At 45.6% G+C, this 27464-nt stretch overlaps 1 protein-coding gene across 6 annotated transcripts in view; it reads left to right on the forward strand.

Annotated features, from left to right (window-relative positions):
• The first annotated feature begins 1462 nt into the window (after window positions 1-1462).
• Window positions 1463-27464, forward strand: part of MCF2L2 (MCF.2 cell line derived transforming sequence-like 2) — a 152998-nt gene continuing 126996 nt past the window's right edge. For 4 of the 6 annotated variants that reach the window (XM_054205522.1, XM_054205524.1, XM_054205527.1 and 1 more), the window contains exons 1-2: window positions 1463-1604; window positions 19653-19736. In XM_054205522.1, coding sequence (XP_054061497.1) covers window positions 1463-1604; window positions 19653-19736 — 226 coding nt within the window. Of the gene's footprint in view, window positions 1605-19241; window positions 19470-19652; window positions 19737-27464 lie in introns of those variants that run through there. The other 2 variants (XM_054205523.1, XM_054205526.1) reach the window with 2 other exon arrangements.

A 27464-nucleotide genomic window follows, 5' to 3' on the forward strand; every position in this document is an offset into this window, starting at 1 on the left:
TGGCAGGGGAGAAGCTGCAGAGGATTGTGGAATGGGGAAGAAGTAGGGCTGAGTTGACTTCTGTATGCTTCAGCTTACAGGCATTCGTGCCAGTCCCTCTAGTTATCCACCGTTTTAGTAATGGCATCATGTGAGGCTTTTTTCTCCTGGGCATCTTTGTCCCATCTTTGTTAGTGCTCTGATTTGTATTAATTAGTCTTCTCCTTTCCCAGTCCCTGTCTAAGGCTCAGCTGTGATCTGAGAGGGCCATGAGCTGAACAGCACTGGATGCAAGTATGTGAAGTGCCAACAGGTGGTAGTGCTTGAGGCAGAGGGAGGCAAAGACCCTCCTGGCCTGGGTGTAAGACCCTTGCAGGAAGCTAGTTCTGTGCTCAGGTCCCTGCAGCTGGGCGCTGGGTTGCAGCTGGTTGATTCGTGAGGTGCTCATTGTACGCTCTGCACTGTCACCAGTGCTGGCCTTGTGCCTGTTACACAGCTCCTGTGCAGTCCCTCCCCATCCCAGGGAAGGCTCCTTCTAATTTCACTGCATCAGGACTGAGTGCTCTCTGCGCTCAGCTCCCCAAGTGCTGGTTTCTTCACAATGCTTTCTGATTGGTGATTTGTATTACACTAATTGTTAAAAGGGAAAAAAGTCAACTTAAACATCCAGCACCTTCAAAGAGAGATTTCTAAATGTATGTTTCGGATCTCTCATTTTGGTGTCAGACTGATGGATCCAACTTCTTTTTTAAAAATTTTGGGTTGGGGGTTGCACGGCTAGTAGAGCTTGTCTGCCAGCAATATTTCCCTTTTGTCCTCCATTTGCTACTCTGTTCACTTAGATTATCAGATTTTATAAGCAGCGACCGTGCACAGCAGCAGAGGGCTTTTCTGTGCAGTTGCAGCCTCCCAGTACCACTGCCAGACATATGAGTAATTGGTTGAGCAGCTCTGCAGAGCAGTCTCCTTGCACCGTCCAAGCTGAAATGCCGAAGTAAAAAAAAATCCATTCTCAGTGATGAAGAATCATAAATTCATAAGACCGAAAGGGACAAAAAATCATGAAGAAAAACCTTTTCTTAAAGAAAAATTCTTTGTGGTGATATCTGGCATGCTCTTTAAGAGTCATTCTGCAATCTTGCAACGTGTTTCTGGGATCTCTCTTCATTGTCGCTTATAAGAACTTTAAATTAATGATAAGGAAGCCATTCAGGGCATGGGCTGTGCTGAGGTTCACAGCTTTCATTCTGAATGAGGGAATAAAGTAAACTGATATTGAAAGCAAGGAGGGAGAAACAAACCCAGTCAGTAAGCCTATAAAAGTCTTAGCCAATTGCAATGGCGAACATCCTGCTGGCGGGGGTGACCTTGAATGAACTAAGTGGGATAAAGTCACCAGCCTGGACTGACGGCTGAAGAATCAGGCTGGATTCCAGCAAACTGAGAGAGCGGATTCCTGACAAGAGTCTCCTGAGCTGTGGCAATGGCTTCTCGGTGTCGGAAATGTGGACAACAGGTGCCCAGGAATCCACCTTTCACTGCTGTCCGGATAACAGAAGGAGAAATGAAATCTTACCATGATTTTATAGGAGGATGCATTAGGCTGGAGCGCATGGCAAACAAAGGTATGTGCAGCATCTTTAAAAGAAAGAGCATCTTCCTGTAGTTGTAGCTGCATTGCATTCCTAGGAGGCTTGCAAAAAGAGATTATTTTTCTAATTCTTTCTCTGAGGATTCAGTGGTAAATAAAGACAACTGGCTGGATTTGGATGTTGACTTAGGTATGAGTGCATCATTTGACTTGGCTGTGTATTTCTGGGATATTTGCAGTGATTTGACCTAGAGGAGGTTAAAATGAATGCTAGACTTATTCTGAATAAATGTTTATTTCATTCCGGTATTAGACACAGGTTTGTGTATATGTCTGGAGCAGGTATTTGCTGCACATGTAAAATACCTTTTTGAAATGAATGTGAGGAGATGAGGCAGTGGGCATGATGACCCAGCTGACCCTGTGCTCCTAAATTACTGGGTAGAAGATCAATACCTTTCTCACTGTAAAGATTCTGGTTTCACTGTACTCCTAACAGAAACTTGGAGGAGCAAGCTTTTTGTGCTGCGTGTGAGTCAGTCTGGCTACAGGGCAGTATTCCACTCTCAGTGGGTTGCTAGTATAAGATGCTGGTATCCTGGCAGTTCGTCCTAATTGCATGTTAACTCTGAAGTGGAGTGATGGCAGTTGAAATCTAGGCTGTTGACTGTTTAGTCGTATATCAAGACTGCTGAATCATAGAACGCTTTTTCTCTATGTGTCATTCGAGAGAAAGATTAACCAAGGAGCCCTTTGGCTTCATCTACTCTGTTAACTTGAATAAATACTTAGCAAACCTCAAATCCAGAAATGTACAACACGTTCACTAATACGTGATAAAAAGATCCCCAAAAGCATGCAATATTATTGTACTTTCAAGTTGAATTGCTTCAGCAAAGAGAGTTGCATTCAATCTGGTAAATCGAGAATATTCTGCAGAAAAAGAGGTGCACCAGAAGCAGGTCATCTGCTGGCAGCTACTGCTCACAAACTGGGGTTTGTAGGTGCTCTTTAATAGAGCTCTAGTGCACAGTGCCAGGGTTTGAAAACTGCAAAGCCGGTCCGTTGTACCTCTGCTTCTGTTGGCCATCCATCCATGCTGATTTTTGGGCTCAGTGCCTACCTATGCGTTGTTGTATTTGGCTGACCTTTCGGTAACACTGATGTTTCCAGTTGCACTCTGTAATGAGGCATTCCGAGTTCAGTGTAGCATGGCAGCAATGTCTGGTATCTGAGTAAAAAACGGAACAGAATTAATGGCAGTTCCTTCCCGCATCTTTGATTGGGGCTTCCAGGTTGCCTACAGCTCTGTGGGTCCATGGGCCTGCTGGAGGCAGAGCTCAGGCATCTGCTCTTCTGTTTCTTCCTGTAGGCAGAGAGGGGAAGACACCGGTAAGAGCTTTGCCATGGTTACCGTTCCCAGGGAAACACCTTCCCTGCCGCTTGTGTTGAGAGATGACCTGGCATAGTATTATGGGCGGAAATCCCTTGGAAAATCGTTTTCTTCTGGAGAACAGATAGTGTGTCAACCAGTCTGAGCCTGTTGCCGTTTTGTGAGGCAGAATGCATCTTTGCTGCTTTTGTTTTAAATTCTGTCAAAGAGGCCACAGTAGGGGCAGCAGTTAGGTTATTGCTAGGGACAAGGTGCCTTCAGGTGCACGCATTAGAGCTGTGAGAATACGCCAGTGAGAACTTGGCATGGGCCAGTCATTTTAGAAGGGGGCTAAGGAGCTGGCAGGGTGGCACAGGAATTCATAACACCACCACCTGGCTTCTTTTCTCCTGCCCTGAACTGACTCTGACCTTGTCTTGTTTTGGCCTTGGTTTTATTATCTGTAAAGCAGAAGCAGTGGGGAATTACCTGCCTCCATAAAGAGTGGATCCTTATGATGTAGCTGTGACTATTCTTTGAAGATGAGACCAGTTTCCCTTTGCAGTAAGTGCTACATAAACACAGGGGAAGAACGATGATCTGTCCCAGAGAACTCGGGCTCTGCCTGCCCCGTCTTGCTAGTCCTTTGCTACTAGCAAAGACTCACTGACAAACTCCGGGGGTGGACGTGTGCCTTTTTCTCAGGCTGGCTGTGTCTGACCACAGTGGCAATGCAGCATCACGGGTCTCTGGTGTGCTCTGACTTGACTCTCACTTAGGGGTACCCTTTCTGCAATGTAGAGATGCAGCTGGAGCCTTGTTGAGGGCTAATTGGCTAGTGCCTACTCAGGACTTCAGGCAGGCCAAAGTATGAAGCTTTTTTCACATACAGACCACATCTGTGAAGCCCTGTAAATATTCTGCGGCAATTTTATCTCTTGTACTAAATATCATAACTAGAAGAGACAGAAGGCACACAAGTAACTACAGCAGAAATAGAGGCCGTGTGGTTGCAGTCAGGCCTGCAGTGGCCCGCAGGTAGCCTACCCTTGATCAGCAGTACCCCGTAGCAAGCAGTGCTGTGCCAAGCTAATCCAGTTCCTGGATCATGCAAGTTCAAGGCTTCTTTTGAATCAGTGTGATTTGTTTTGATGAGTGGTTAAGAGCGTGGTTCATGTGAAGAGATGAAAATAGCAAACGCTTACAAAAAGAGGGTGCTGCTGTGGGGGCAGTTGAAGGGCACTTTCCCTATGGTGACGTGATGACTGCTCAGAGCTCCACAGCCCTGGCTCCCTGCAACAGGACCTTGCTGTATGAGCTGCCCTGAGGGTGCTGAAGTCCCCTCTGGGGTCTGATGTACAAATGGTGCTGTTCTGAGTACCAGAGTGTGACCTTGAGCCTCTCTGGGAGCTGCAGCTCCAAGCTGCTATAAGTGACAACCAGGGGAAAGGAGCCCCTAAAAGCCAGGTCAGAAACGTGGCAGGGACTCCAGTCCAGAGCTGCTGCTCCTTGTGGTGCTCTCAGTTCCTCACAAAAGAGATGCTGAAGCTGAAAGCAAAGCATAGTCTCTTGTCATGAAATACATCATTCTTGGACAGTGGCTCCTGTGCCTTTTCAGCACTGACATGACTATTCATGTCACCCAGCTGCTGGTTCACATCTCTTGTGCTTGAGGACACCTCCTGCTAAAAGGGCCCCTTCTGTCCCCAGATGCTCTTAATTAGCCTGCCTTGTGGTGATGTGTGAGTCCTCCAATGGGACCACACAGATATTGGGGCTTAACACGGATGGATGAGCGTTGGCTGATTAGACTCTATTTCTGCATGCTGTGGAGCTTGAGCCTGCACGCAAATTTTATATTTTTAAGTGAATAAATGTGTGGGTTTTATCTGTGCTCAAGGCTGGTGGCTGTGTAAAACAGGGCAATGAATCTGCAGATGCTAAGGAGTACGCACTTCATTACTGGGGCTATTCAGGATTTTGCTGTTGCTGCAAAACCAGGCAAGATCCTGCTCGCCAGCAGGATGGGGACCTGTCCTTTTTGCTAACAGAGTATTTCTGATTCTGTCCTTCTGTAGGACAGAGGAATGCTGCAGTTCTGTCTGTCCTGCAATCATGGGCGCTTGTTCTTGGTCCTACTGCTGTGTCTCTCTTGCTGCTGGAAATGAAGAGCAGTTCAGGGAGGAAGAGGGGCTGAAGTACTGGAAATGGTTTTAGAGCACTTAAGGATTTAAAGATCAAAACCAGCTTCTATGGCACGATCTGCAGAAGGAAATCCCATCTGAATGAGATCAGGCTGAAATTTCTCGGATGTTTTGAGGATTCTTCACCTTCAATAGTGAAATAAATGAGAAATGCTTTCCTTTCCCACACGGCTGAACTCTCTATAAAGGTGCTGGTTACTGGGGAAAGTGGCTCTTTCGTGTGAAGCCTGAAAGTGTAAGTGCAAGGTATTTCTGAACCCCTTGAGACTCAGTCACAGTGCCTCCTCCTGTATTGCTCAGATTTTTTCTTGGTTTGTTTGCATTCAATATCTATGCTCCTCTTTAATGTAAAATGCTACCTAGGGAACCTGGGATAATTTTTTTCAGCTGGCTCTCACTGCAAAGAAAATAGCTAAAATAAAATATTCTGTTTTCCGTAGAGGTTCTCCCAAGAAAAAATCATCATTATCTTAGATGCTGGTGTCTCTTTTCAGCTGTTCCCATTGATATGCAGCCTGCTCTGCTGCTATTGAACAATGCTGAACCCTGTTCACCTAATCGGAAAAGTCCAGAGAACGATGATGGAATTAGGGAAGGTATAGCTTGAGTTCCATTTAAAAAGAGTTTTTAGAGATCAGTAGTACTGAGACGATCAGGAGAACAAATTCTCAGAGGGCAGGTTACAGCAGATGCCTTCTGGGTATTTATGTTTTTCTCTTCCTCCTGTGATACCAGAACAAGAAACAACTCAGTGAAACGGAATAGCATTAAACACGGATAGACAGATTGCTGTAATTGGTAATGTTTTGTTAACTTGTGGGACTTATTACCACAAGATAACAGCTCAGTTTGCTTTTTTTGTATTGCCTAAATTGTAGTGTAAGCCAGGGAGAAGATTTCAGGGGAAATGGTGATGAATGTGCTGGGAGGTTGGAGAGCATCTGTGCGGGGCTCTCACCCTGGTTATGCCCACGGAGCTTTATTCTCCAATTTCAGCCAGTTCTGCTGCTTCAAGCCCCACTTAAAGACCCACTTCTGTTGTGATAATATGTTGATCTTGTGTACAAATTGTGCTGCTTCTTTATTATCTGAATCTTGCTGTGGATTAGCCTGCCCGGTGAGGTTTCTGAGTCATCGACTCTCCTTCTTCACCACCTGGTCAGTATCCAGTAGAATTACTGGTGCTCAAGTATAAAAGAATCATAAATAAAGCTTGGTTGTAGCAGCCCAGCTCCTATGTATGAATATTTGGACAATGCCAGGTGTCTTGTTGCACAAATTTCTGATCCTATTAGTTCGTTCCATTTCTCAAGGGCAAAAAAAAATCATCCAGGCTTCTACAACAGACAAGAATATTGACCAAACATTTATTTTTTCACCTTTTTCTAAGCCAGGATGTCTCAGCAATTTTGTTCTCCACAGAGACAGCCCTTTATTTGTATTCAGACCCTGTTCCTGTGAGTCATTAAACTGGGGATTGCTGAGTTCAGGCTATTTGTCTAAACTCTTGAGTCACCGCCTGATACAGTATCCTGCTGTGGGGGCCCCGTAGGGAGCAAGGGTCTACATGACTGAAGATCTGATTATAAAATTGGGATACTGTTAATTGGTAAGGTAATCCTCCGCTAGCACTGGGAAAAGCTGAGGTGAGACGGGAAGAGGTAAAGGAATGGGACGCTCTGTTTCATTTTCCCTTGACTTTACTGCTGGACTCCATAAGGGAGATCTGACAGAGCAAGGACAAAATTGGGGGCAAATATCAAATTTTTAAATCAAAACGACAATAAGAATGAATGGGCTGGAAATCAAAGTGAGAGCTTTGAAACACAAGCCAATTTGTTTGTGTTAGGCCAGCTCCAGGGGAAGCAATGGATTTGCAGTTGCCTGGAGTCCTTAACATAAGGTTAAAGAGCTTTCTAAAATGCTGGTTTAATCCAATTTCTGTGAACTTCTTGTGTGTCCAACAAGTCAAACTCAATGAACCTAGTGGTCCTCCCTGGCCCTGCAGTGAAAGAATCTGGAAAAACTATCTCTGAGTTTGAGGCGCTTGGGTAGGAGCCATTCCTTGTGTTGCCTTTGGAGATCCGCACCCACAGGTGTGAACACACAAACGTGGGGCGTCAGATGCTCAGGGGGTGCAAGTTATTTCAGTGAAACTGGGGTGTATTGTAGCAACTGAGGATCAGATCCCTGATTTATTTTTTCGAAAAGTAAACTTCTGTATGTGTTGCAGATGCTTACCAGTAACAGAACCTGAAACATCAGTAATTATGACTATTCCATATGCTGTATGCTGGTGGGACAGTATTTGGGTAGTAAAAAACATTGTTCCACTGAGGGAGGCACAACTAAGCCTTTTGAGCTTGGCAAAGACATTTTACAGATGCACATGGAAATTACCATTACTAATTATGCAAATGAAAAAATGTCTAACACTTATAAATCTAGTTTATGAAACTGAAAGTGCTGTCTGATGAGCTTTCCTTTGACATGCAGTGGACTGAGAGGAATTTCTTGGTGCCCCTTTTATGGTGAGTTCATTCCTCTCCTTGTCTCAGGAGTCGTCAGCCACTTACGTTCACTTGCAGAGCAGCATTTAGTCTTCTAACTCCACAGCTGGATCCGTGACTTCTGCAGCAGCTCTACACACAGGGTTAATGATTTTTAGAGTGTAATCATCTGGCACGTGTATCAGCCACTTACATCCCTGTCAGACTTGTCCATGACGCTTCGAAGCTTCTCCCACCGCTGCAGCTGGAGAGGACGGGTCTTGGTAGGGGGTCAGGGGTGCTGCCCGGAGAGGGAGGCGCACTGCGCCCCACCTCGCCTGGGGAGCTGCGCTGAGCCCCTGCCGCGGGGCAACCACGAGAGATCAGCTGGGGCTCAGCACCTATGGGGCTCTTGTCCATTCACCATGCGCAAGCAGAGCTGGAGCTGAATCTCCCACCCACAGCCTCCCCTCCAAGAGCAAAACGTGTTGGGAATGGGAGACAGATTTTGGTTGCGAATTGGTTAGATGTGGACATTTATAGCAGTCTAGGCAGCGGAGAGTAACATTACACACGCACTACAGCTGATAAATTCATTTGTGAAGCATGCGGTTTGGGAGAGGCTGGGGAAAGAAAGTGCAATGTGAAAACGTAGTATGCATCTTCCTGCTCTCCTGTTCTACCTTTACCCACCTAGTGTCTGTCTGTAACGCTGTACGTCTCTTAAGCTCGCGTATGTATCGCATACCTGGCAGGGTGATGTTCTGCTTTGATTTGGCATTTATCTGTAACTACATATATGATCCTGTTAGTTTTTTTCACGCTGTACTGTAAGCATTATGATAATTTGCGTTGGTTGGCTGATGGGGGAAGGATGGAAACACTGGGTGTGTTATCCCTAAGACAGATCCACTCCAGTAGCCTGTCTGTACAGACGGCTTTGGTCTGCTCCGCATTTTACAAGTGGGGAAAACTGAGGTTGGCTGGTGACCCGCATTCCTCTCCCTGTGCCTCAATTTCCCTGTCTCTAAAATGAATGTCCCTTTTTAGCCTGACTGCTGGCAGGACATGCAGAAGAAATGAGATGTTACTACTGCATCGGACATCCTAGGGGACAGCTGCTCTGCTGCAGCTTGGGTAAACAGTGACTTGTGTCTAAAGTTACTGAGTTGCTGGGGTTTGTGGTGTGGAAGGGACAATCAATAAACCCAGTGCTAAAGCGATGACCCAGTGTTGCTTCAGACAGCTATAGAGGCCATGTTACCACTGTCACACCAACATGAAAACGCCTGTACCTTCTTCATGCGCCACTGCGCAAACTTGTGTCCTGACGTCTTTGTTGAACTAGATATGTAGAACTGGTTACTCCCCAGTTCAAGAGCTATCCTCATGTTTTCAACCAAATCCATAGGTCTCGTGCAGTCTTCTCCTTCATCTTTAAATAACAGTTCTGTGTTTGGGGTGTGGGTGTGCCCTCGGGACAGTACTCCACGACAGCTATTCAGAGCAGCGCTGTTGGTTTTCCTTGGCCCTGAATACTCCACTATTTAAAGCTATTTTAACGAAAGCCCTTTCCATGGCTTAGTCTGAGCAAGTGAATCTGTTTTGCCTCTCGTCGGGATGTACCTTTATTTGTTTGTGCTGGCTGTGAATGCCTCCAAAGCGTGTAGGGGTGTGAGTGAAGAGCTGCCGGGGAGGGAAGAGCTAGCTCTCCCTTGGGGAGGGTTAAAGCCGGGTTTGGTGTGTGTCAGAGGTCTCTGCTGTGGTTTGCATTGAAGCAGTTACTAAGCAATTTGTGCAGTCTCCTCCAGGAGAGCGTCAGCTCTGTGGTGCCCCGTTGGTTAGATCCAGGATTGCTTCCACAGAAGGCTGCCTCTCTCCATCCCTCCCCTCTGCCTCCTGTGAACTCATTAGCACAGCGGGGCCGCAGAGGAGCCATCCTGCGACACAAGGGAGGGCACGTGCTCGTGAGTGTGTGTGTGTGGGTCTAAAGGGGAGGCATCGTGCTTTGCAGTGTGTTTCTGTTGCTTTTTCTGATGGGCATCTGAACTGAGATGGTGGTGGCAGCTTGGGGAAGGCTGCTGGAGGGGTGGCTGCGTCTGCTCTGGCAGAGGTCGGCTGTGAGCAGTATTCGTCCTGTTGCTGAGATATATATCCAGAGCGGTGCTGGCAGCAGCGATGGCTGCTATGGCTCACTATTTGTCTCCAATGGCAGTAACCAGGGAAATATTTTTGAGCTAACTGGCCTCTGTTCAGGAGCGAGCAAGAAAACAGTCCTTCAGCTCCTGAACCGAGCGGTCCCTCAAAACTACGTGAATAGGCTCTAAAATGATTTTGCTGGATACAACAGTTCAGAGCAGAGCCAGTGGCTGGAATTTTTCTGAGATAGTGTTTCAGCTGTGAAACTGTCTGCTGGCAAGCTCTGGGGAGGAAGGAATGAAGTCTGCCATACAGTCTGCCGTATCTCTTGATTAGATTAGTGTCCAAGTATTGCAGTGAATGGATTTTGGCTTTGCAGTTTGCCACATACGGTTTTTGTTATTCATGATGGATTTTAACATGACAGTGTGGAAACGTGAAACCTTCTTTTGTTGTGTTCTGTTCTCTGAGCAGAATTTGGGTTCTAGCAATCCAGCGTTGTTGTGAAGCACAGATTTTGGGAAGAAGAAATATTAACTTTTCTCTGGAAAAAATAAGAAACCATCAAGAAGTGTTTCCTACTGAGGAACTAGACAAGGGGCTGTGCCGTGCTACTGTAAATCTGCATTAATTTCTTGAAGCTGTTGCTGAGATTAGACCTCGGCCTTTAATGCCTTTTATTAGGGAAGTTTCTGTTTTGTGGAGAGCGGGATATAACATCCCCCTATAATATCCCAGCAAAGTATTTTGCTGAGCAAATGATGTGGAACGGTGTGTTTCTTTAGCCCTTGCTGATTATGGATAGTTCATAATGTATAAAGAAGACTTGCTAGTAATCTTATCTATCTCTAATGATTTTACAGAAATATCGTAAGAAGTGTCATCATAACAGGATGGGATATGAAGTCACCTAAACTGAACAGTGAGAGTATGTGCTCTAAGAATTTTATATTAGTTTGTACAATGTAGCTTTTATGGGGATTATTAATGAAGGACTCTTAGATGTGTGCATAAATGTATGGCACATTCTGACAATAAGTAGTTGTTGAAATCCTTGAAGTGTGACTACAGATATAAATTTGTAGACACCAATGTATTTTTGCAGAATGTACAAACAGTAAATCAAAATACTGGCTTATTTTCACTTTCTGTCCAGTTTACCTATGTAGAAGAAAGGTTTTGATTTTTATTTTTTTTACTTGCCAATCAATTTTAAGACATTTTCTTTAAAAACAAACACAAAAATCCCAGCCAAATGAGAACATCAAAAGACTGTTTTCCAGAAGTGGTTAAATGGAAAAAGTGTCAAAATCAGTTTCTTCACCCAAGGAAATCTATACCAAAATCTTTTGAAGTTGGCTTAGAAAGCTGAAATAAACCCTAGAGGGTGCGCATTAGCAGTATGAGCACTGCACATAATAGTAGGGGGGACCCATCCTGCCTGGGCTGGTGACAGCCTGCTGGCCAATCTGACACAAAGCGAATATTGGATTTTTAAACCATAGATAGGCCTGATTGAGAACTGTCAGCTTCACTACTTCTGAGTCGTGGGGTTCCCCGGGCTCAGATTGTAAGTCTGTATCTGAACTTCCTGGCCATCTGCTATCATTTTAGATTATTACATGTTTAAATGTTTAACAAAACATGTTAGCGCATCCAAGCATGTGTACATTTCCTCTAGTTTCAGTGCAGCTACACATGGACTTAACTTTGCCTAAAGCACGTGCCTGGGGGATCTGCTGAATTAGCAACAACCTGAGAGCCTGGATCTAAAGCCTGGGGGCAGTTCAGGTCTGGATCCAAAATAACTATGGCTCACTTGCATTTCCAATGGAAAGAAGGAGCGTGCTGGACCTTTTGGGACTTAAAAATCACTGCAGGTCCGTCCTTGAAAAGTCCTTGCAGTTTGCTGACATCTGGTGTGGTCTTGAGGGCAAGCTGGAAATTTCCCTTTTATGTAGTGGCAATGATGACCTGCAAATAACCGGGAATTCTGATTCTCCCCAGTGTCCCTGCCTCCTTGATGCCCGCCTGTCTGTGGTCCTTACCTTACGTGGATGGCATTCAAATGTCTCCTTTGGAGGTTGCCACAAATGACTGCTTTGAGCCTCTCTGGAATCTTTCATTCAGTAAACATCAAGCACAGGTGTGTGTTAATGGGTTTGCATCTTTCAGGTGGTAGGATTTTCCAGTTACCGCAGTGGCCCAACATACCTACTCGGGAAACTGAAAGTGAGGGGATTCCCAGTTGGGAGGACATGATTTCAGCTCTTTGAGATCAAAAGCACTGTGTCACCCCCTTCCAAGTCAGACACGGTAAACTCCTAATGCGTACTATGGCTGGCTGTAAAAACAACTTGTTTAACCAAGCCCGTAACCACTCCTGGGGCATGGGAAAACACAACCACAAACAGGTCTTTTCAATCTGTGACCTCCCCACTCCTGTAACTTTATGTTAGAAGTGAACATCAAATTTAGTCAACAAGATGAACTGAAAAATGCAGTGATCCAAAGTAACTTGAGCAATCTTTGCTGAAAAGCATTTATTCTGATTTTTAAGTCTCATGTGCCTGCAGAGCAAAGCTCAGGTAAAGCTGTCCATCCTGCTGCACAGAGTGCTTTGGAAATACTGATCACGATTTAGCATCACAAAAGGAGAGAACTTCAGAGCAGATCTGCTGTGCAGTAGAAGATCACATCGGGTACCGGTTCAGTTTCTGCCCAAGTCGACACTGAGGGCCACAGGTTTTTGAGCTCTTCAGAGAAAGGTGTGCATTGCTAACCTTTCCCTCTTCCATGGACACTGGTTGGGAAAGCTTGCAAGGCGATTCCGTCCACACCATGCCTAGATCTGTTCCCGTCTCAAGGGATCGGAGCATATCGGCAGTGTGTCATTCAAGACAGTTACTCCTAGGCTTGCTTGTCCAGATTTCCACTACACTAGTGTACAGAAAGTGGGGTTTGCTGTTATAGTTTAAAAAACCACAAACAAAACAAAAAAAAACAAACCAAAAAACCCCAAACCAATAAGCTTTAAGGGATACCTCGAAACATGAACCAGAGCTACTTAAGTATTCTAGAAGAATCTTCTATCTTTGGAAGTTAGGAAACTTTGCTATGAACCTTGGTTTTAATGAGACTAGGAGTTGCATTTAAACAAATATGCTTTGTAGGTTTTACAGCTGTGCTTGGTTAGCAAATGATCTGAGAGAAAAGATGACACCGGTCACTTACCTATGCTGCATTTTGGCTTTTGCTCTAAGCTGATCGAGGCGCGATTATCTGCTGGAAGAGCTAGTCCTGGCCTTGCCATTTCCCACCCCACGCCTTACTAGCACTTGCACCCTTCCAGCTCCTTCGCAGAGAACTAACCCAGATAAGAAGCAATCCACTAAGAAAAAGAGTGCCTCACTTTATTTACAATAGCTTTTTTTCCTGGCCTAGTTTTCAGTTGACTCAACATGGGTTAGCAAAGAAAGGTGGTGGGAATGCGCAGAAGAATAAGAGAAAGGATGGGGTTTCCTTTCTGTTTATAGCTGGGTTTTTAGTTCCTCTTCAAAGCAATGAATGTGTAGCACAGCCAGCTTGTGTCAGTAACTCGGCTTGCTGTTTCTCTGTCTGGGCTAAAAGAATAAACAAACCTTTTCAGAAAGTAAACAAGAGGCACAAATGGTGAAAAAGAGAAATAAACAGAATTAAAAAAAGAAACCCAAACCAAGAGCTTCTTTCTCTGATGTAATAACTTTAAAGTTCTTCTTGGCCTTCAGGAAGGGAAATGTTTTGCTTAAGAGTTTGCATTGTGAGTTCTGGTGGGACAGAATATTTTCAAATCCCTTAGCCTGGTTGAACCTTATCAGTGAAGACATGCAAATTTGTCCTCCTACTGTGTTTAATTCTTGAAATCTAATTTAGCTCTGCTAGATTAACTGGTGGTGTTCATGGCAAGCAGACACAGGACTTGGGCGAACATTTGAACTGTAGGTACTTTGCAACTTTTGAACTCTGGATTTGTGTGTTGCCTTTTGGTCCTTTTAAAGAAGAATAAGAACACGTAACATTAGGTGTCCTTTCATGCTCTTAAAATGAAAACTCTGGCCTTATGCTTATATGTCTTACTGTCTGACGCTTTTCCATCACATCAGCAATCTGATTTTTCCCCAAATCCACAATTTTGATTTGAATGCTGGGAGGGTCACTTTGAGCCTGCACGGGGCAGAAGGAGGCCGACGTACTCTATGATTTTAGCAAAGATTTTATTTCACTCCCAGCTGTCTCCCTTCCCTGTGAATTACAAATTAGGCTGTCATTAAGAAGAAATGAACTTCGCTCTGGCAATTTGTAACCCCTTATTCCAAGATTAGTGACTTCAGATGGGGGGGTTGAAGCAACCCTCCCCTCTAGTCACCAGGCGGGCAGGCAGTTGTAGCGCTGGGTCACTGAGGAACAAGGAAGCCCCGGTGTCCTGCTGTGGCTGGTTGCCTTTGCTTGTCTTTCATGGAGGAACCGGCGCTGCTGCGTCAATCTGCTCCGTGCAGCCCAATCTTTCGCTCCAGCGGGCCGTCTTTCCAACACGGTTGGAAACCAGTCATTGCCATTAGCATGTAAACTAGCTTCTCTCTGCTCAGAGAAGAGAGGAGGGAACAAGATTACGTTCATTGTAGCTTTTACTCCACCGCTGGTGGTGTAGCCGTGAAGGCGGCTGTCCCTGGGCTGCGCTCCAGCCCTTGCTGCAGGAATGCCTACAGCTGCGGTGAGAAATAAAATAAGCGAGCGTGTGTGCGGGGAAGCCCAAGCGTGTTTCATTTTTAAGGGAGGAATTAGGAAGCGTAACTGAATGGCTTTCCTCTTAAAGGTTAGGTGGCCCAGTTGCAGCTAGCCTCCCTGGAGATCTGGGAGGGAGGAGGAGCTGCGTCAGGCAGATGGCTGTAGTAATTGCTTTTCTCGTTCTGCCCCTCAGTAGAAAAGCTTGGGAAGCAAAACTGTAAGGCCTGATTCTTCTGCAGTGAAGCTGGTCTTGCATGTAAAAACAGTTTCTGATAGGAATTGAATTTATAGCGGTTTGAGAGGAGAACCAAGAGTAAATGAACTGACGTGCTTCTTTTTTAGCTCCCTAGTATCACATTCTTATTCACATTTTAATTGTCCTGGCAAATTCAGTTAGCACAAGTAATGAAGAGCTGCATGGTATGTGTAAAGATTCAACTTTGGTGACCTATGTAGGGGATTGTCATTGTTTCAAACAATACTGTTTGATCAATTAAGCTTTTTTTCATTTTTAAATTTGAAAAGTTATGTGTAGCTGCCTCTTCAATTAAAAAAAAAAAAGTGAAGACCACAAGAATAATCACACAGAAGCTAGGAAATGCCTGAGTGAAGGTTGCCGAGATAACCACGTTCCAGCCGCTTGGCTGGTGTATGATAAGGTCTTTGCTGCGTGGCTGTACAGTTCCTGTCAGAGGACAGCGCTGCTCTGAAGTGACCCGGGCTTGTCCAATCTCTTCTGCAGACGTTAGCAAGGTGCAATGAAGCAAGTTGTTCTCAAGCTCCTGCACCTTGTCAGCTTCCTAAAACCCTCTCGTTGGTTTTTGGGTCCCCGTGTAGTGAATTAAAACGTGCTTATCGTCAGTAAGCTTTTCTGAAGCAGTCTGTGAACCTGCAGCTGTTGCCTCAATGGCAGCTCCCGTCCTCCTAAAGCAGGGTTTGCTCAGCTGCGTGTCTGTGCCGCAGGAAGATGGTACCTTGCTTCTGCCCGAGAGCCCGGACCCTGCTTCCTGCAGGCTCGTGGCTTGCAGGACGCAGAGCAGAGCGGCTACACGGCCTCCTGGGGTAAAGTTAGTGGAAGGTATGAACAGATTAATGCTCACTAATGCTAGGCAAAATGTCATGGCTTTAAAACAAACCCAGACCTGTGTCTTTCGGTTTGCCTTTAAGAATTTTTTCAAGTTTTTCTTTTAGTCAAAGATTAAAAGCTTCCTTCAGCAGCCCCAGGTAATTATATGTTTCCAAGGACTTGGCACCTCTCTTGCAAGCTCTGTGCTGGGATGGTGTTACGAATTCATCAGTATTGGAGAGTAAATACCTTCAAGCACTGTCCTAGAGGAGGGTGCAAGAGGGCGAGTGTGACCTTGTGTGCTGTTGGCTACAGCTACTGACATTTTGTAGCCACGTGACCTGATTTGCCATTTGGGATCACAAGGCACCTTCCCTTGTTTCTTCAGGTTTTCTCCGTCTCCTGCTAGTTTCTTCTCTACAATTTCTTTTCCCAGCGTGTCAGTGTGTGAGCTACGCTCGCTTACTCGAACGTGTGATCCCTCGTCACCAGGTGTACTTTACACCACCTTTCTCATCACCTCAGTGTCTCCTGCGGAGTGTGGCTCTTACAGCAAACCCCATGTGGCTTGTCTTGCCCAGGCAAGGGGGTTTGATGAGAACTGACTGGCACTCTGCAGTTCTTCTTCCTATTACTTCATCTTATCCTTACGCCACAAAATTCTTTTGGTAAAAAAAGGATATTTAGAAACCAGAATGAAAGCTATTTTTAAAGCAAGCCTCTGAGAGGCTGGAGATGGTGCCACACTTTCTAGTTTTTCTACTTCTGGGTGGGTTGATTGGTTGTGTTTGGGTTTTTTGCTATTTTTGATTCAGCTATAGTCACCTCTGAACACCCGTTCTTCTCTCTTCTGCCTCCATCTTGCTGCCAACCTGTGGTTTGAAAAAAGGCGTATCTATTACTGTTACAGTGATTCAGAAACACTTCAAATAGCCTGTCTGAAAGATGCTAGAAGTCTTTGACCAACCGTCTGGAGACGCTTGTCAGTACTTGTTGGGAGTTGTATTCATGGAGTACAGGGCCTTTTTGTTGCTGGTTTCTTGGGTGTAGTATTTATCTGGACTATCAACGGGCTGTTCTTAAGCAGCTGGCAGAGAAATCAGGCGTATGGTGTTCTCTGCTTTCTAATAAATAACCTTGTATATTCAAAATTGTTTTGTTTTGCCCTTCCTTTTTTACTTTGCAGTTTCCTGCACAGATCCCATTCTGGATGCGCATGGGGGAAACTGCCGAGTAAAATAGGAAAAACCTAATGGGTTACTGTTGTTTGCTCCGGGAACATATACCAGCTTCTTTCAGCTTCCTCAAAACCCGGAGTACCGTGTGGCTGTTGGCCGGGATCCCTGTGCTGCCACCATATAGATAATGAATTGGCATAAACCTCCCTTTAGGTGGGCTGGGGGAGCAGCTCCGGGTGGCAGGCTATAAACTACTTTGTGGGTCCTCCGACTTCCCTGCTTTGTCTGTGACGGGTGCACAAGGTAGGTGACACTGTGCCAGCTGACATGTCCTTCCTATGCACAAAAATGTTGTTGGAAGGGGATAAAACAGACTTTGGGAATCCTGATGTCTAAGGATTAAGAATTTATGGATGTTTGATACAGAGACAAGAAAAAACTGTAGGAGGAGGGGTGAGATCCTGTATGATGCTGCAGCACCATACTCAGCCGCCTTGAATAATGTCAGCTGGGGTCAGTAGGATACCTGTGGGGGGATCGGAGGCTGTTCTGCCCTTCAGTCGCCAAGTGACCACGTGCTGTATGGGAAGCAAGCCTAGTGAATAGGTTTGCTAGTTGTATTTGTAAAGGCGTAGAATGGAAATCAGTTCTCTGTCCCTAGCTGTTCAGCGGGCTTTCCTTTGAGAAACTGAACGTGACTTGGTGAATATGATGGCCTGAGTTTAGTGTTACTGTCCATTTCAGTGAATTCCCACAGACTGTCACACGGAGTTATCTCGGGTCCAAGGTGTCTACAGACAGACTCAGAACAATGTTACTGTTTTAGCCTTTGTGTTGCTTTGTCTAGAAACTTGGAGGCTTTTGTCCACAAATCTAAGTTGTCCCACTATGCTTTTCGAAACAAATTATTCTCTTCCTTACCCACAGCTCACCAGTTTAGGAGATCTTGAGTCTCACTGGTCTCATATATGCATGCTGTACCTGACACAGTCAGAGTCGGATCTTGGACAGCTCTTGGCCTCCATTCAGGTGATGAAGAAAGTAGTATAAAGTACATTTGGTCAAATAAGTGAGCACAGCTCACACACGGACACGCAGGGCTCTTGGGCTGTTGCTGCGTGGCTCAGCGCTCTGCGGACACCCCGCTTGGTTACTTGGAGCAGTGTATCTCTGCTCAGAGTGCAAATAAACTAGTCTGTGTCCAAAGCTAAGCCTTAGTTCTGCTAATTCTGTGCAGCAGTGTAAATACATGCCCATAGCAGTACATTGAAATTGCAGTAAGTTTGGTGGACATCACTGAAACCAAGCTCTCTAGCTGTGATTCATTAGGCTGCTCTTCTGGCTCTTAGCCACCTGCAATGTCAAGAATTGGAGAAGCTGATAGTGGGCTGCATAAACAGGATGGAAATGAAGGTCCCACATCAAAAACATCACTTGTTCTAGTTTGACTTTTCCCCTTTGTAGTTCAAAGGGAGGATTTGCAGAATCAGCTCTCTTGAGATTTTTTTTTTCTTTCAATTGCTTGGAATTACTGACTTGTTTTGTGCATCAGCCAAAACCTATGCAGCTTCTTTCCATGTTGTGTGTCACCGTCTGTCTAGGAGAGGGCAATGACACAAGCCCTTCCATTACTTTGCCTCAAGGCATTAGTGAAGTGTTTGAAAACGAATAGAAAAGTTTCCAAGTGACATTGTGTAACTTAAAACCTAGAATCCCTAGTTCTGGAAAGGATCGGAGTGGGTGTCTGAAAGCAAGACAGAGGGTATTTTGGGCAGCAGACTGGGACGCAGGAGGAAGAAGCTACTTTCTAACCTCTCTGACCTCCCGCTCTGTTTCTGGAGAGTTTGTTTAAAACCAGGTGCACCAAAGTATTTCAGTGCCTCCATTGTACTGACATCAGTGAAGATCTTGGTGCTTAAATAGGGCAACTGCCTGCTGTTAGTCTGATCCGTGGTCTGTCTGACCCAGCGCCCTCCCTTCCGCCTGTTGCCTGGGCAGTTCGAGGTGAGCATGCAAAGCCAGCACTGGTGGTGGTTCTGTAGCTCTACACTGGCTAAAGGCCTGGGTATAACAGGTGCTATTGTAACGTAAGCCTGGATCCTGCCAGTTGAGCTGGCAAATACTCCCCAGTAAATGTTGCTGGTCTAGACCAGGGTGAAGAGTGGGGACAACAACTGGGTGCACCTGTTCCAGAAAGGGATCAAATTAGCTCAATGTGAGGTTATAGTTGCTGGGCACTGAATAGATCGCACACAAAAACTGTGGTGATTTTTCCCCAGCTGCTCGCCAAGTTGTTTTTTAGCTTTTTGGTGTTTACTTCAAAAGAACAGGCTTTGTTTTCATGAGAAGAAAGCCTCACAGCCTCTTATTTCCTCCTTTTACTATGTATTTGCTCGTAGCGGAAAAAGCATCAGCAAAGGAAACTGTTCTGGATTGGGTAGTTACACAAAGTCCTCAGGCAGAGACCAGGGAGTTCAGGGTGGAACATGGCATTGTCTCTGAAATAGACTTTACAGTTTCAAAGACTGAAAAGCTGCTTTATGTGGGAAGCCAAATGCAGTGGCTTAACATTGGAACATGACGTAGTGAGGAGCAGGTTGTCAGCTTGAGCAAACCTGTGACAAGCTCTGGCAAATCTACGGGAGCTGGTTTATGAAAAGCTCTCTCTGGAATCACAAGGCGATAAAGTAAGTAGGCTGAGGATGAGACTCTGTAAATATCATTAACTTCTCCGTGGTGGTCGTATAACATCTGAACCAGTAGTCAAGCCAGGTTCTTTTCCTTTGAGTGTTGTCTTTGGTTTGCTGGGTTCTTAAAGGATGGAAAAATTGTCATTAACTCATTGAAGGTTTCTGTTTTCACTTGCACAGATGAAATCATGCAGCAGGAGATACGGCCGCTGGTTGCAGTGGATATAATAGAGCAGCTCCACAGGCAATTTGCCATCTTGTCAGGTAAGAAGCTACTGGTAGTCACACTCCGGGATTGTCTTGGAAACGAATTGAAATCTGACGTGCTGACTGTCACCCTTCAAGCAGTTCCAATAGTATTTTTATATTGCTAATGAAAAGTGCTGTTACAATCACACTCACAGTGTATGGAACTGATAAATGTCAGCTTGCTGTGCTTGTTTTTCTTAAGGCAAGTTAATTTTCCATGCTCCCCACAATGGAGTGGGGGGAACAGATTTAGAGGGTAAGAAATTAAACAAATCTCTCTGTACGTATCTTTGCACAAGGTCCAAGCACCTTGTTTATGGGAAAAGATTTTGGTCTATCAGGGAGCTATTCATGACCCTCCCCCTCTTCCTTATTTGCCTTTGTTTTAGAAATGATTAATTTCTAAAGTGTAAGGTTGTAATCTTTTCAAGATTTGATTATTACATGTTCCTTTGTTTCCCTGAAGTTTGCAGTCACACAAAGTGACGCAGTTCCTGCCCTGAATAAATAGCTGATATTGAAATATTTGCCAAATTATTTAATACACTTATTTTGGATACTGTAGAAGATAAATCCTTATCTGGGTCCTAAAAAGGCCTCTGCTGTTGATTGTATGGCCCCTGGCAGCGCCTTTTGTCTCTGTTTCTGCATGTTCTGCAAATGAGGGAATTAAGAATTTGCTTTCCTTTTCCCCCATAGACACACAGTGAAGTATCATGACTTTGCATGAAATACTGAGATGGTCATAAAAAGGTACTCTTGGACAACCTGTCCCTCTCTGCTCGGTGGAGAGGAGCTCTGGCTACACAGAGCAGAGAGTACGCACCCAGCTCTGCAAACGATCAACTCGGCAGGCCCAATCCTTGCTGCATCTTCGCATTTTCAAGTACACTCCAAGATGCCAAAGGAAATCCAAATCTTCAGTTACTCAGAACTCTTTATGGGACTCTGAGTATTAAAACTTGATTTTGGAGGTTTCTAGGTAGCATCTTGTGGCAGTTTCATAGGCTCAATAACTAACTGGTTTTCATTCGACAGAGGGTATTGACTGAGCAGAGGTGGAACCAGCTGCCTTCTTGTCTGCAGCGAAGCCTCTCAGTCTCACATCTTTCTAGAATTCCTAATAAACGCGCACCTCCATTCAGAACAGTGTCAGCAAGTGCATAAAATGTCTCAAACCTTTTGCATCCCACCATTGTGCTCAGTGGAGGGTAAGTAGGAAATGCTAGTGTAGCATCATCTCTCCTAAGGCAATTTCCGTGGGGTAACGTTGCAGCATTCTCCTCTGGCTGTCCAGGCATTCGCCTGCGCACCATGTGCTTACTAGAGCTCTGCCGTGCCAGGCTGCAGGGGAGAGTGGGTAACTTGGGGTTATTGTTAAGTGCGACTTAACAGCCCGCTGCCAGGGATTGCAATGCACAGGTGCCACAGCAAGGTCTCGGAAGCGTTAGGTAGTCAGGGAAGGCCGGGCCGCCCTTTCCCTTAAGGTGCTAGCTGCTTAACGGACAAAATAACGACTGATGGGTGGGAGCTGGCAGTCTCTTAACCTGGGGGCTGTTGTCAAGTTTGAAACCAATCCTCACTGAAAGAACTGCTTCAGGAATGCCACTGGGATCCCTTTTGTTAGTGCTAAACTGACTTTACAGTATTGCAAATCCAAGGAAGGGAACAGGGAATCTAATCGCTGTTCAGCTCCTTTTGGGTCTTGATGTTGACTTCAGTCAGATCACAACTGGGATCCTTGTCTGCTCTTTGAAAGCAAGAAAGCACATATCAGCTGGTCTCTCTGGAATGCTCTGCTTGCTTTTCCCGCTCACCAGGCATGCAGAGCTGCTGAAACCAATATTGTTTTCAAGGCCTTTGATTTAGCTGATACACGAATGCCTGAAAACACTTATATCAGTGTAAAGAACACTTATGCACGTTGAGAATTCAGTGGCTTACATGCACCGCATACCTGGTAAAACGTGGAAGACTGTTTTCTTAAGCCTCATTACCTTGCAACATTTGAGCCCATCAATAAAAGCTATAGGTAGCGTGTAATGAGCAACTTGTGGAAAGCAGTTTATGAAACAGGAAGAAAAACCCATTTCCAGCTCCAGCTAGAACTTTAAACATGGCACAGAAATGTCAAGGGTAAATACAAAAAAGCATTTTCATATTACTTTATGGACCCATCATTTCAGCAGTGCCTGTATTATCATCTGCTATTTTAGCAAATTCAACTCTTCACATTTGATCTAATTCTTCTATTCTTGGAATCAATGAGAAAGATGTTTAGCCTTATTTAAACCTAAGGTGCTTAAAGACTTTGGAAATATCTCTTCATAGAAGGCAGGGCTGAGGGGCTTGCTTGTTAGGGATCGGCAAATAACTGGTTCATCAGCATACAAGTACTAATAACAAATACCAAAAGTGAGTGAAAAGGTGTCTTTCATGCCCCATCTGCATAAATAACAAGTCCCACTTGAAGAATTTTCAGGCCTATCTAAAATCTCCTCAGTACAGTCTGGAAATAATATCCTAATAAGAAACAGGGCAGTATAGCTCATAGTTTCTGAGTTGATTTCAGTCTGAAGTTTACAGCTATATTTGGAAACCTGGGTGCCTCCGCTCCGAAATCCCCACGTCAGCCTGTGAAGGAAAGCACGAACATACAATCCCTTTAGCCCAGGATCTTACTCTGTTGGTGACCACTGGTGGGTCATAGGTAAAACATAACAACAGGAATCTTCCTTACTGCCCCTTTATTGCCTCCTGCAAACCGAGGTTTAGATACAAGCCAGAAATGACTATACTTTTCAAAAATGCATTTCTCTAAGTAAGTGTAACTTTCTTTTTCCTCTAGCAAAACATTGGTTTTTTTCATCCAATGAAAACAGATCTGGGCACTCTCCTGTCTCACTTATCAAAGTAAATGACCTCATTTGATTTTGATTAATTTTTTTTTTCCCCAGGCGGCTCTGCAGCTTTTCCTTAAAGCATGCTGCTTTTCATTAGGCACAAGCAACCACAAATATTTGGGTGCTTCAGTGCTTGCCTGTGTGGAGGCCGAAAATCTCCTGATACTTTGCCTGTTTCCTGGTTTTCCATGCTGATAATGTTTCAGCTCAGTAGCCACTGTCTGAAAAACGCCCTCTGCTCTCTGGCCCCATCACTGTGGGCAGTAAAAGACACTCCCAACTTGTAGAGTGTTTTGGGTGTGTAATATGTTTGGCTGAATGACTTCATAAAAATGGTATACACTGATTTATCCTAGCTGGGGTTATTTCTTTCACTCCAGAGGGCAGCTCTAGCCACCTCTTCCATGCACACACGTGCTGTGAGTCTGGTCTGTGCCCCTCCACGGCCTCTCACTTTGTCGAGCTCTCCCATTCAGTCCTGTGGACCCAAATCCACTTGTCCAGTGATAATGAAAGTAACTGGTTAACTGTTACGGAGTTTGTTATAAATGAATATTTATTTGGTTAATATCAGCTTTTTATTAACAGCCGCTGGCTGAGGCAGACATAGTGAAACCATAATATTCCCTTGCAGTACAGCAGAAAAGAAAGAGTAAAACAATTGAAGTCAAAGGCTCTTTGTTTTCCCTGGACATGACTCATTAGAAACACCTTCGTCTACTATTGCTGTGTAGAAACTTCTCAGAAGAGGATCTGACTCTTGCAGTCTCTGAGCAGATGCTAGGAATTAAGTAACAAGCCTAATGAGTTTGGTGTTTGATTGTGTCAGGGTCTAGTTATAATGACTGTATTAGATCCTGACAACCTCCTGTTTGTCCTGGCCCTCTAGCTACCGGACTAACCGAGCCCGTGCTGCCCGTGCCAAGAACAGGGAAACTCTCCAAAGCCTTCCTTGGCTCTCTGTGGTCATGGAAAAGGCTGCAGTGTAGTATGACAACGTCCTTAATCATGTAGTTCTGCTTTGGTCATCTCTTTTTCCATGTGCTGATCTAGCCCTGCTTAGCTTGTGAGATCTGGTGGGTGTACTGGTTCTTGTGGTTAAATTCTAGTTTTGAAACCACTACTGCCTCTTTCCTTTCCCTGAAAACTGAACTCCCAATTACAGGACTGCAGCTGTGACAACACAGGAGTGCACAGCCATGTGTGTGTGTTTCCTGTAGCTGTTAAGGGAACTAGATCACAAAGTTGCGTAGTACTGAAAACCTGGCTATTCTAGCACGTGCCAGTTTTTACTGAAGAAGGGAGAACCGCTGGTAAAACACTGTTCCTGTCCTGGCGACAGACTAACAACCTGCTGTATCAGTCTGCTCTTGGAACTACTACTACCCCCTCCCTTTTTATCTGCAGCTTCACAACCTGTTCTTATCTATAATTACTCTGTCAAAGAGCCCAATCTGCCATTTGCAGCAATAATGGATCCTGTTACTAAATCACGAATTTATTAGACAAACTGTCACGACGTGTTTTAGTAGAGATTCATTTTCTTTGTGTTCTGCTCCTGTAAAGTCAATGGACTTCAGTGGATGGCATCTGAAAATGGTAACTGACTCTGAAGCCAGTTTATTTCATTTCCAAAGCCTGGAGGGTATTTGGCCATCTGCTTCCTGTTTAAACGAGCCTTTTGGAAAACCTGGCCTGACCTTGCCGAAAGGACAGTTGGAGTTTGTGTAAAAATCTACACCCGGGAAGTATGATGTAACTGTAATGAGAAATTCAGCATTCACAACCCTTAATCACTGTGGAAAAACAAAACAAGAGGGCATGGAAAAAGCAAAACTTGGCCAAGGCAGTGAAACTTCAGCCAAGATATCCCTGAACCCTTCAACTGTGTGACCCGGGAGGTGAACCGCAGCGGGCTGTGCTGTGACTAAGGTCGCTCTGTGCACGCGGCAGAGCCAGGCGGTCAGCCTGCTGGGGTCAGCAGCGTTTTGAACGAAAACCGTGCAGTACCGACTGCTGAGTTGGTGTCTGTGACAGGCTGGGGAGGTGCGCGCTGTAAACTGGCAGACAAACTTTTGGAACTTCTCCTGCCCATAGCCTGTTTGTGGTGGTTTGGGATTTATTTTTTTTTTTTTTCCAAGGCGTTCAGCATGTTTTGTAAGCTCTGGTTAGATGTGGCTTTATAAATCCAGCTATCAGTGTTACAAGAAGGGCTGCTGGCTATGGAATAGGACTTAAAGTGTAGCCCCTGAGTATCTAAACCATGGATATTTTTTGTCCCTGGACCGGAGGCATAGGTGATCTAGAACGGGGAGGGGGAGACTTCCTCGGATCACCATTGTGTCCAGGAACTTGGCCTACAGTTGTGATGGCTTGCTGCTTTTACATCGATCATACCAGCATGCAACTCCAGCTGTGAGAGCTCTCCGAATTCGGCGCTCACACCTCATTTGTCCATCACACCCTTTACACTGCAAAGCAAAACTAAATTTTCTCTGCTGCCATATCCCATTCTCCCCCGTGTGTATTCCTGCCCCAAATACTTCAGCTGTTTTGTTGCCACAGCTGAATTCTGGCCCCATCTTCACTGCAACAGCTAGCCAGGCCACATTGGCAGCTGGAAAGCCCGTCAAACAGCAGCAACGATGAATGCTGCTTTGTGTCCTGGCACGTGGGGAATCGGCACACCTAAGAGTGAGCGATGGTCCCATTATCATGCCTTGTACTGCCCTGATGCAGCTTGTGCACCCTCTCTCCTACTTTTCTTTCCCTTCCACATTCACTCTGTACTTCTGTCCTGTCACTCCAGTTCTTCCTGTCCCTCTGCCCTTTGGCCACAAGCGAAGAGGAAAAGCTCAGCAAGAATCTGGGGTGGAAATAAGGAAGGTGCCCAGGAAGAGGAGGAAAGTGATGGTGTCGTTCTGAGTGGCAAACCAGGCAGAGGGTCAAGCTGACTGTAATCTTTTCCTCTTCAGTCTTGCCTTTTTCCAGGCAGCCCAGCCTCCAACTCCTGCGGATGCTGTCTGCCTCATTTGTGCTTCAAGTTGTTGAGTCTGAGGCACCTCCATGTGTGACCCTGAATGCAAGTGGTTTAACTGCTTGCTGATCATACATCAAGATCTTTAATCAGAATGCCCTTCCCCAAAGAGCGGTGGGTCTGTACCTTTGACACGATGGGTTTGGGTTGGATGCGAGGCAGGTTGCTCTCTGCAGAGGTAGAGAGCAGAAAGATGATGGACCTCTTGAAGGAAATTGATGGAGCTGAATAGGGTGGCAGCGTGTGTTATGTTTGTGGGTGCTGTCTGGGAGGGGAGCGTAGGTCTGCATCGGGGATGGTAGACAAAGTCCGGTTGAGTCTCCTGTGCAGGCAGAGCTTTGGGGCTGGCCTTGCCGGAGCAGTTGGGGTCTGGCTGAGGAGCAGTGACCCAGGGGATGCTGCCAGAGATGGCCGGGCTCCCCTGAGGCAGGGTCAGGAGCCAGCCTGCTGTTAGTTCAGCCAGAGGATGGCCCTGAGCCTGCCTTCCTGCCGCTGCCACCAGCTGCTCTGTCCCTGGCCTGGCACCAGCCTTTGGAGCTGCCCGAAGGTGTCGGAGGTGGCGGGGCTGCTGGAGGCGTGCTGCAGAGTGGCATCTAATGGCGCCTGGAGGAGCTGCACTCAGCGAGACACAGGCCTGGGCATTGCGTGAAGACAGCAGCCAGCCATGGCTACGCTCCTGGTAGCTGATTTTCAGTGTTATCTCTGTTTCTCCTTCTGACTGCACTAAACTCAAGCTCTTGCTCGCTTCTCCCATGGGGCTCTTTAGCTCAGCTCGAGCCTCACGTTGCTCTGGCTTTCCATCAAGCTCCTTTGCTCCTGGCAGTCCTTGCCCACCTTATCTTCCTGCACAGACACTGCTAAAGGAGTGGACGTGCTCAGCTAGCCGTAAGGAACCCTCTCGGCTTTGTGCTGTCTTCATGGGGCTCGCTCTCTTCAGCTCTTCTTTCCTGGCTCCCTCCTACTGCCCTCACTTTCTACTTAAAAAATCTTTTTTCTTTTTTTTTTTTTTTTTTTTTCCCCTTGAGTGAGCTGCTGGAGTTTGTTCTGTCCCTGTGTGCCTTACTCGTGACGGATTGTAGAATCTTCTGTTCAGCAGTCAGATTCTTTTCACAAGTGATGCCCAGGAGTGTGGGGGTCGTGCACAGTCCCAGCAAGTGCAAGGACTGTATAGAGAGAGTCCTTGGGGACAAATTCCATGCGCTTAGTCCTTATGGCTGTGGAACTGACTGACAACTGTCCCTGTTGGTTTTTAGTTTGTGCTCTCTGCCCTTCTAAGACATTGAGTAGCCAGTTAAAGTATTTCAAGATACTGGAAGAAATCCAGTGGCAGCTCCCAAGAAAGCAAGGTTGATGGCCCAGAAAAAAAAGGGCTGCAGCTTGTCAATTCACATTCTGCAGAAATTTGCATACTGCAGCAAATCTTGGTTAGCGCCAGGGGAAAAAATGGCATTAACATTTAGATGTATGGAACTGCTCCCTCATCCAGAGGAGAGAGTTTTCCAGACCCCCTTGGTATATAAGGAGCTTCCCTTATATTCTCTAGCATCCACTCTTGTTACCTTGTTAGAAATATGGATACATGGATATGGATCTTTTTTCCTCACAACTCAGCCGCTGCTCAAGGTTCAGCTATGGGCAGGAACAACCTGTTTCTAGTGTATTTGTGTTATCACCTGTCACCTAATACTGCAGACATTCCTGCTTTCTCCTTGTCATAGTACTTAACAATTTCTGATCACAAAACTCCCTCAAACTTCACCCTAATTTCGTGGTATGGCAGGAACTGGGGGTTTCCCTGTGTGT

This window comes from Rissa tridactyla, chromosome 6 (assembly GCF_028500815.1).
Source record: "Rissa tridactyla isolate bRisTri1 chromosome 6, bRisTri1.patW.cur.20221130, whole genome shotgun sequence".
Classification (NCBI taxonomy): Eukaryota; Metazoa; Chordata; class Aves; order Charadriiformes; family Laridae; genus Rissa; species Rissa tridactyla.